The 10,512-nt window shown below is 38.2% G+C and overlaps 1 protein-coding gene across 1 annotated transcript; it reads right to left on the reverse strand.

The window, feature by feature from the left end:
* Positions 1-2,997: 2,997 nt before the first annotated feature.
* On the reverse strand, positions 2,998-10,267 carry CLEC3A (C-type lectin domain family 3 member A). Its single transcript, XM_036440648.1, has 3 exons — positions 10,045-10,267; positions 5,312-5,395; positions 2,998-3,650 (listed from the first exon to the last, which is right to left on the reverse strand). Exons 1-3 carry the CDS (start codon positions 10,157-10,159, stop codon positions 3,259-3,261), a joined length of 591 nt encoding a protein of 196 aa, XP_036296541.1. The 5' UTR covers positions 10,160-10,267; the 3' UTR covers positions 2,998-3,258.
* Positions 10,268-10,512: the final 245 nt, after the last annotated feature.

The raw sequence follows: 10,512 nt of genomic DNA on the forward strand, positions 1-10,512 counted from the left end.
TGTCCTAGAAACCCAAATTCTGACGCTGATTTGTGTGAGCCATGGTTGTCTTTATTCAGCCCTTTGGGAAGCAGCCTCAGACTGAATGCCCTATCAAGATCAGCCGTCCTCCCAAATTGCTACCCCATGTGAGGGAACTGGGAGAACAGGTTCAAGTCCACTTCCAGTGCCTCGTTGAACAAACTTGACCTTGTCATAACTCCCCTATAGTTGCTAAGGATGTAGGATCTAAGCAATTTGTTGAGTTCTGGTTACAACTTCACTACTTCTTGTCCTGTGACTTATAGGACAGATAACATATCTCTCTCCTTCAGTTTTATTCTTCTATGAAATGGAATTGTTCCAGAGCCTAATTCCCAGAGTTGTTCTAGAGATTAATAATTATTTAAAATTAGGGCAGTGTTGTACCGAGATTCCGTGAGATTCCATGACCCCCAAAGACCAGCAGGGAGCCAAGTCCAATGCAATTAACAAGAGAGCTTCTTTCATGTTAACATGGGCTCCGTCCTACACATGCTGACCGCATGGCGGACGATTGGACAAATTTTGCCAAGCTCCGGGGTTTTACACCAGTGGTGATGTCACTGCTTTGGCTAACACTCATTGGTTGGGTGAGGGCTAGGGTCCAGTTACACAAAATGGAGGATAACTCTGCCCTGCCCCACAGTGGAGTCAGGGTTCTAGTCAGGAGTTCGCCTCACCCTGCCCTGCTCTCTCAGACAATACCTGGAATATGATGAGAATATGCGACAATTGATGTCTACTCATTTTGTTCTCAGTGGAGAGAGGTCCATGTTCCCACCTGTTGCTTGTGGGAGTGAACTTCTCATGATATCCCCAAAAAAGAATTTTCTGAGATTCACATGGGAGGATGAGATGTTGTAAAAAGCTTTCTTTCTGTGGAATCAAACCCTGAGGTTTCCAAGGTCCGATTTCCCTTCATTCCCCCAAGAAAGAAGTGTAGCTATGGCTTCAATAGGGCTAGAATCAAAGCCAGTGTCCAGAGCTTCCATTCCATGTGTGCACAGTCCAATACAACATTAGGCTAGTTGAGTGTGTGTTCCCAGCCTCAGACCATCAGTCTGTTGTATGTGGGGTTCACAGGGCCACATAGCTTGGAGAAAACATGAGTGAATGCAAGGAAGCAGGAACAAGAAAGCCTCACAAGCCAAGAACCAAGAGTCACAATAAAAGTAAACTCCTTTGGCAGAAACCAGTTTGGCTCAGTGGATAGAGCACTGGCCTGCAGACTGAAAGGTCCCAGGTTCAATTCTGGTCAAGGGCATGTACCTTGGTTGCGGGCACATCCTCAGTAGGGGGTGTGCAAGAGGCAGCTGATCGATGACTCTCTCTCATCGATGTTTCTAACTCTCTATCCCTCTCTCTTCTTCTCTGTAAAAAATCAATTAAAAAAAAAAAAGTAAACTCCTTTGTTTGGCGGGTTATGTATCCCCCGATTTTTGTGGGTTTACAGTGGCCCCACCCATTCTGGCCAATAATCTTTGTTCCTAGGTTTGACTGACAGGCACCTTCCCTAGTCACCCCAACTTCACTGGGTGTGTATCTATCTCCCATTTGTGGATACCCTTCCCCCAATAATCTGTGAGGAATGGGTTGATGGTTCCCTGAAGAATGTGAAATTGCAACTTCCTGGTGGTCATGCTTGTAATGTCTGGCCTCCCTTTCACTCTTTTCCTATTATTAACAACTAGCTAATTATAATGGTGTCATTTTCATTGTTGTCATCAACTTGTATTAGAGTAGTGAGTTGGCCAGGGTCAACCAAAAACAATTGCAGGTATAATTTTCTTTTTAAAGTGCCCCTCTTCCCCACAGACATTTCCTCTTTATTGTCAGGTAAAATACTTTCCTAGTTTATGTAAATCATGAGTATCCCCTGAACTGTGTCAAATTTGATAAAACCAACATAGTTTGAATAACTATAATCAATATCCAGATACATCCAGATTGATCAGAATTCAGGCTTTATTGTACAATTGAAAGATCCAAAACATTATTCCAAGCACATGTAGTTAAAGTTTGCAGAGAATGATAATACAAAATACATTCAATATTTAAAGAAAAAATGATATTTGAAGAATAGAGTATACTTAAAATTGTTTGCTTTTGAAGTACAGAATATACTTAAAATTGTTTGCCTTCTAAAAGCTCATTTCCCGTAAGCCTAAACATTGTAATTTCATAGTAAGCAATGAAGTTATTTTACACACTCTAGTTAAATAATTTAATAGGAATAGCATTTGGCAGAATAGAAAATTTCACAGAGATGTGACTCCAAAATAGTTTTATTTAAATCTAACTTTTAACTTCCAAAGATAGATTGCCCCTTATAGACTTAAATATATGATTATTGAAATATTATGTATGTAAAAAAGGGAACAAATATATATATATATATATATATATATATCCCAATAGATATAGATTATCCATCTTCAATTTCATAAAGGACAATAGGATGCTAAAGCAATGAAAAATCAGACATTTTTTCTTTTTCCATCTTTTCATAGTCTGCTGCTCTTGTTCTGCCTTAAGGTTAGCCATTCAAATTGGAAGTGGTAATGTAATGCTGGAAGGGGAAAATGACCAAATATGCTGCCTTATCATTTCCTTGCAGATCTTGATTGGGAATTAAAAAGAAAAAGTGTATGGGGAAGGGGTCCTGAAGAAAAAAATTAATGAGAATCTGAGACATTCATGTTCTGATTTGGTAGACAAGATACAAGTTCTACCAGGCATTGTAGCAACTCCAAGAAGAGGGAATGGGCTAACAAGGCACTAAGGCCAAAAATTGGAACAAATTGAGTATTAGACTGAAAAGTTTTCGGATTATATAGCACTTAGAATCTCTGATTTAGAGAATTCTCGTTAACAAAATACATACTAATCTTTCAAAAGAAGCTTGCTTTTCTGGCTATTGTATTTTTTTTTAAATCAATCTTTATTGTTCATATTGTTACAAAGTTTCCTTATTTTTAATACAGACCTCGTCTATACAAGTGAGAGGGACTAGGAAAGAAAGAAGGATTTGAAGCCCATTTTGCAGAAGCCACTTCAACAGTTTGTACATTGCTGGATCATTATTTTCTGATCCCTCATGTCCCATGGAGTGAAAAATCACAATGAAACATGGTAGCAAAATTGGCCAATTCTTTTATTCCTATGGACAATTTAACTTATTCTTAAGAACCTTTGGCCTATAAATCATGCTTGGAAGATGCATTTGAGAAGGATCTATTAAGGGATGATAAACTCACATATGTACCTCTTGCTGCTCCGACAAACCTCATCACTCCATTTGCCCTGAGCTGACTGAGAGAACAGGGCACAGTTTTCCCGCTTGCCACCATTAGGCTGTGCTCGATCCCAGTTGAGGAAGGAGATGCCAATTCCATTGACATCAACGAACTTGCCTTCCGTGACCAGGTCATTGATGCCTAGCCAAAAGTCATTGACACCTGGCAGGCTCCTTTTACCATAGTCTCGAAGGGCATTGATTTCATCTGAGCTTCTGGGAATTACCAGGGTCCCTCCCTTGGAAATACAGTCTTCATTGGCTTCGTGGAAGTGCTTCGAGCCTTCTGAAGCAAGGTAGCATTTCTTGTGAAATTTTGTGCCCCGGAGACAGACTGTAAAGATGTGAGATTTGATATATTAAAATGCTTGTTGAGTTTAAGACATCCAGAACCAGACCTGGCAAGTACCAGTATATGTTTGTGGAATGAATGATATGTGATGGTAATGCTGAATTAACATTTATTTGCTGATGATTTTGCATGTGTTGGACATTGTATATACACTTAACAAAAAGATAAATTTTGATCTTTTCCAAGCACTTTACTCATATAATAATCACAACAGTCCCATGAAGTAGGATTTTATTACTCCCAGTTGTACATATATGATATTAAGGCTTAGAAAAAGCTATGATTTGCAACAACTTAGCACGTAAAAATATAACTTAGCATGAGATTACAACTGTGCACACCCAGGTCTGTCCCTCTCTTAAAATATGGCCTTTACCCTCATGCTGCTTTGATATACACATGGTTGTTAGTTATTGTAGCTCCACTTTGTGCTGAATTTCTTTGGGACTTTTGAAACTGGAATGATATTTCATAATTATTAAAAACAGGAACAAAGGCCAGAGTTTGTATAGAGAGAAACAATGTTTTTCTTATGCAGATAACTCATCCCTGCTATATATATTGTATAGATTGCCCAGGATAAACCAAACATTAAATATAGATTAGGCGAAAAGCATGGGTGAATCAGGCTCTGACATTTACTAGCTTTGTAAAGCTTGGGCAAATTATTTATTTTCTCTGTGCCTCAGTTTTCTCATCTGTAAAATGAGAATAATCACTAAAGCAGGTATCTCAAAAATTGTTAGAGTTTAATGTGCTAATGTAGGTGAAGCATTAATAAAACTCCTTCTGCATGCATATTTGACTTTCTTTTAACTTTCTAATTCTGTTTCCCTGGAAACCTGATAATGGGGATATATCACCAGTGTTGCTAGGCAACATTGCTTAGGGTAAAAAATGACCTTGAATTGGTAACATAGGTGGTCTGGAAGTAATAAGCACTTGATTGAAAGCTATAACTTCAGTCTTCTCTGAAGGCTGTTACTCTTAAAATTGTGCAGGTCTCTTGTGGGACCCTCAAAGCTCTATTTTGAGTTACTATGTGAGTATTGTTCTCTGTGGGTATGTGCTTTGCAAGCCCAGGCTGTTCCTAAACCACCCTGTGACTCTCATTTCCTCACCCCTGGAGCTCTGCTCCAGAAAGTAAGGAACACCAAATGTTGCCCCCTATTGGCAAACTGTGGTTCTAACCAACGTCCTTCCATTTGCATTTGATGTACATGGCCTGAGTCCTGTGGCCATTAGTTTAATTGAATCTCAGCAGATCTCCCAATGAGCACTTAGTAAACAGCCAATGAATACTAATTACTTAAGGTAGTTAATACTCACTTCACTTCTGTTTCATTGATTATAAGATAATACTTATGAACAGACTTTTAAAATCTTTTATTGAAATGCCTATTTTTATTTCTATACCACCCATATATAAAAGAAGGTAGTGGAAAATCAAACTGATTTCCCGAAACAGTCATCTCCTCAGCTTTTGGATCCTTTCTCCAAAACACATTTGGCTTGTCAATGTCTCTTTTAAAAATATGTCACCAAGACCTTGACATGCTCTCCAGGTATGGTTTGAATTGCTGGGAAATCACAATTTTCCCCCTATCTCCTTTGAGACAGGCATCGATGAGATGGGGTCTTACCTGTCTGCAGAGCCTGTATTTCCTTCAGGGCATTGACTTCTCTCCAGAGCTTTTCAACTTGAGTCTTTAGGTCTCCATCCTTTTCTGGAATATTTTAGGGTGGGATGGTAAGGGAGAAATAAAAAAAGCATATGATTAAAATAATATGAAAATAAAACAAAATAAACTAAAGCTTTGAAATCCAAAACCTAAGGCATGGGTGGTTTTGATGAAATTGCACTCAGTGTACATGAAAAATAAAGCATGAAAATAAGTTGGCCAGGAATATTCATAGGTTTTGGTGGAGATAATAATAATACCAATAATACTAGAAGTTTCCTCTGTGCAATAGGGCTCCCATCTATCTCTCTAGCCTAGCCCCTTCCCATGCGACCCTTACTTCACCAGTCTTCAGATTCCTTGGCTCTCAGATGCATCCTACAGCAGGCTATCTCATCCTGGGATCCTTTCCTTTGGGTTCCTTATGCCTGGAAACTTTTACTCATCTTTTTATTGAGTGTAAACATTTCTTCTTCTGAGAAAACTTTTCTAATTATCCTCTCTATTTTAGCATCCCTCTGGCTAATCTTTTTCTTTGAACCTTTATTTTTCTTCAAAGCACTTTTTCCAATCTATAATTATTTTACTTAATTTTATCTGCCTTATTATCCAGAGTATTCCTTGGCACAAAATAGGTACACATAATGTTTGTTGAATGAATCAACAAGATTTCAGGACTGATGGGGACTGTCTTGGAGATTGACAGCTTGTGAGCTCTTCAAAGGCAAGAATTGTAATAAATCATACTAAACTAAAAAGTATTAAAAGCCACCATACCTTATGTGCTAAGAGCTTCGTTATTTCAATATACCTGTGAGATAGACACCATTACTATGCCCAAGAAATAGAGGCATAGACAGTTGAATTGACCTGCATAAGATTACCCAGCTGGTAAGGTACAGAGTTGGGATTTGATACTCACTAACTCCCTTTCTTCTCATCCCTCCCATTTACTTCTGCACAGTGATTGCCTTCACCTGCTTGGTCCCTAGCATGTGGTCTCGGTCAGAGAAGATGCTCAAAGCTTGACAGGGACTGTCCTCAGATGCCTCCTTGTGGAGATGCCATATAGAGAATCTATTCTCTGTCCTGGGTTTTTCAAATCAGTCCCAAATCCAGACACATTGATCTCTAGCCCCTTAAACATATGCTTTGCAAGCCAGGTATTCCACACTTGGGTTAGGAAAATGCCTTCTGCGGTACGCAGAGGTGGCTCCCAGCTCTGTTTCACTTCATACTGCTCATTAGTTCTCAAAACATCCACTAGCTCAGCTCAGAAATAGCCTAAGTATTTCCTCAATGGGCCCATTCAACCCAGTTTAAATATGTTCAGAGAACAAAACCATTGGCTGTTAGGGGCCAGGCTTGTAAAGACCTGAAGACTTGTTTTCAAGTTACAAAATTTCAAGTTACAATTCTGTACATGTTATCTCCCATCCCTCTAACCTTCCTGCTCCATTCTTTTTAAATAACTGACCTCTACAGAGAAGCTGTAAACATTGTAATTAACATAAAGATGTAAGAATTAATATTAGGCCCCTGGGAGATCATTATGGAAGTCATTATCCAGATGGCTTGGCTTCTGCTTTTTTTTGTGACAAATATGAATGTTTTGTCTACAATGAAGACAGGGATCGACTATTTCACTGTAAAAGTTATATTTTATTCATTACTGTAGCACATAATTTTTTGAAATCTATATAGTAAGTATCAAAAAAAATTTTGTTTGAATAAATCACTCAATTGCAATTTTGAGTTTTTAAAAAAGACTCCTTTTCACTTTATTATTAGTGTTCTTTAAAATAGATACAATGTGGAAATGATGCAAAAATAATTCCCAGAAGAAATGACCACTAAACATATGAAAAATAGCTCAGCTTCATTAACAGTCTAATAAATGCAAAATTTAAAAGGTTTTGTTCTTTTGGTTAGGTTGGCAGGACTTAAACTGATGGTGTGATGTTGGACTGTCAAGGTATGTGGAGAAGGGACAATCATATACACTGAAGACAGGATCATAGATTGATGCTGTCATTTTGGGAGCCAATTGGAAAGTGTGATTAGCCTGAAATTTTGCTTCTAGAAATGTACCCTAACATCCTTTCATAGGGATCAATATACTTACAGACAGTCCCTGATAAGATGTTTTAATTTATGATTTTTATTTTACAATGATGTGAAAACCATATGCTTTCAGTAGAAACTGTACTTCAAATTTTAAATTTTGATATTTTCCTGGGCGAGCCTTATGTGCTACCATTGTCTCTTGTGATGCTGGGAAGAGCCAGATATTTTAGAGTATAATACTGTGCTGCCAGCGAGGTGTTTTTTTGTTTTTGTCTTTTTTTAAAATGTGTTCTGAGCACATTTAAGGTCGTTTAAGTTACAATATTTGGTAGACTGGGTGTAGTAAATGCATTTTCAACTTACAGTATTTTATTTTTTATAAAAAATACATTTTTTTAAATTGATTTCAAAGAGGGAGAGGGAGAGATAGATACGTCAACGGTGAGAGACAATCACTGATCTGCTGCCTCCTGTACACACCTACTGGGGATTGAGCCCACAACCCAGTTATGTGCCCTGACCAGGAATCACCCTGTGACCACCTGGTTCATAGGTTGATGCTCAACCATTGAGCAACACTGGCCAGGTGATATTTTTAATTTATGATGGGTTTATCAGAACGTTTCTCCATCACAAGTCAGCAAGTATCTTTATGTGTGTACAAAGCAGTTTACTGAGGCACTGAATCAGAGATGGATTGAAAACAACACAAAAGCTCACCAAGAGAACAGTAAATAAATCATGACCCTTCTACACAGAATGATGTTATGTGGCTGTTAAAATGACTGAGGTAAGCTATTTATCTGAGTGTTAATAGATGAAATTAATAAGTTTGTCTGCCAGACACTTTGCATAGCCAATTCTTATTTTGTTAAAAATATCAATTTTTAATTGTGCATTCAAAAAACTGGGAATATTACCTCGCAACAGTTAATAGTGGCTAATTCTGTGGAGAGGATTGGGAGAGAGAAATAGCTTTCACTTTGATTTCATAAAGTGTTATTTACAGGTACTTAAAATAGTTTAAGGGTGTGAGAGGTTGGGGAGCAAGCTATTCTGCAAGCCTAGACTTACTACTTCACCTACTGTAGCATCTGCTTATTGGGACCTGATGGCAAAATTAGCAAGAACTGCTTTCAGAGGATGATATTTAAGATGTGTACTCAGTCAGTAAAAAAAAAAAAAAAAAAAAAAAAAAAAAAAGTGTGTGTTCGTGTGTTTGTGGGGATTGAAGAAGGAGCTCTCTATGACCTGAACTGCAGTTACTCCAGAAAAACCACACACGCACACACACACACTCCCATCTCTCTCTCTCTCTCTCCGTCTCTCACAGACTCACACCCCTTCTCACATCCCTATTGGGTGGTGACCACTTTGCACTCCCTCCCACTGGTGAGGAAATTCTGGCAACAAAAATGTGCCACATCACTCAGTACCTTCTCTTGCCTCCTTCCCCTGCCCTCATCTTCAGCAATATACTGAATAAACTGTACCTACACATGGGAAATATTTCAGTCTTTCATTAAATAAGGTACCAGGGCAATATAATATTTTATAAGGAAAAAAAGATTCCATTTAAGAAATGTTGCATCAAAGTTAAGTTGTATAAATAAATTCCCCTAGAAAAGTGCACTTTATAATAATCAAAACACAACACAACATAAGCCCCCTTTCTGCCCACCAGTCATCTGTGTTGTGTCACATCAAAACCAACCTTGTTGGTGTGTGTGTGTGTGTGTGTGTGTGTGTGTGTGTGTGTGTGTTGTTAATAACGAAGTTCAACTGATAAGGAAATAGTATCATAATATTTACCTTAAAATATCCTGATATGAAAATTACTCAGAGGATGAGATAAAACATTATCCGTGTTTTCCCTTTTGCTTTTGTTTCAGTATGTTATAAATAAATTATCATCATTTTTGTTCTTTGTAGCATTTACTTTTTATCTCACAACCTAATTCAATCCACCTAAAATTTGAGATTGCTTTTAGATTTAGTTTTCCATTAAAATGTCTTCAAACACTATATGACTTTGCTAGTTAAAATATGTTTAAATCAAAGAGAGGTTCAATTTCTCTATGACAGGAAAAAGCTTAAATATATAGTATAGACTGTCCTTCTATAGCAAAATATGAAAATGTATCTACACAGTAACCAGTGACAAAACAAAAGTCACAATTACCAATAGCTCTATCTTCTACACATTTAATAAGGTCTTAATTATTTCACAGTTACCTTTGAATAATGTCACACAATCTCTACGAGTGAAACAGTGTACTCTATAATCAATATGTTCTTCTTGATTCCTCATTCATAATACCAGATGTCCACATATCCCGGTGACTCCCTCTAAAGAACATTTTGTATCTCTAACCCACTTGACAAAGGATATACAATATAGAATTTCTTTTTATATCATAGGAATTTTTTTATCACTGTAAAAAACAAACAAACAAAGAAACAAACAAAACCCTTATTACATGACTCCTATAATTATCAAACTCTCCAGAGAATTAAAAGGTCATTCAGTCCCATGAAATGCCATTCTCCAGGGACAGTCTCCTGGAGGGATTTGGAAATAAATATTGTCCAGCCCCTCCCCACCCTGAGCAAGCCCAGTATTTTACCTTTCACGCGGCGTTTGCTGTGCTTCCTGGCTTTGAATTTGGACGGGTGGCCGGTGGTCTGGTCCAGGAGTAAGGTGATAACCAGGACATAAATTACAAGTCCACTCTTTGCCATGGCTCCCGGGCAGGTCTGGTGGCCACTTTGCCAGCTCCTCTGAAGTAGCTAAGGGACAAGCAGACTGCACAGCTACATCTTGCTCTGGAGTGCCAGGGGCCAGCTTTATAAAAGAGCTGGGAAGGCTGGCTGCCGTCCTGCTGACGAAATGTTTGAGTGGCTCGGCTGGCCACGGCATGAGGTGGCCCCTTGTTCTCCTTCCTCATGGCAGGCGTTTTCTGTGTTAATGTTGGTGCTACACTTCCTAGTTGACTTGCCTTTTCAGAGTGTATTAGAGTTAATGGATGGAGAGATGAAGGGTTTTGCCTGTTTTTCTTTTTTTAAAAAAAATTTAAATTCCAGGAAGTTTGGGG

The sequence above is a fragment of the Pipistrellus kuhlii genome, unplaced genomic scaffold, assembly GCF_014108245.1.
Source record: "Pipistrellus kuhlii isolate mPipKuh1 unplaced genomic scaffold, mPipKuh1.p scaffold_m20_p_17, whole genome shotgun sequence".
Classification (NCBI taxonomy): Eukaryota; Metazoa; Chordata; class Mammalia; order Chiroptera; family Vespertilionidae; genus Pipistrellus; species Pipistrellus kuhlii.

Excerpts from the sequence above, each read along its gene's own strand:
- CLEC3A (XM_036440648.1), bottom strand. The coding sequence starts at position 10,159 with ATGGCAAAGAGTGGACTTGTAATTTATGTCCTGGTTATCACCTTACTC. Across the intron at positions 5,396-10,044 it reads CAGCAAACGCCGCGTGAAAG|AAAAGGATGGAGACCTAAAG; the intron begins GTAAAATACTGG and ends AAAATATTCCAG. Across the intron at positions 3,651-5,311 it reads AATACAGGCTCTGCAGACAG|TCTGTCTCCGGGGCACAAAA; the intron begins GTAAGACCCCAT and ends ACATCTTTACAG.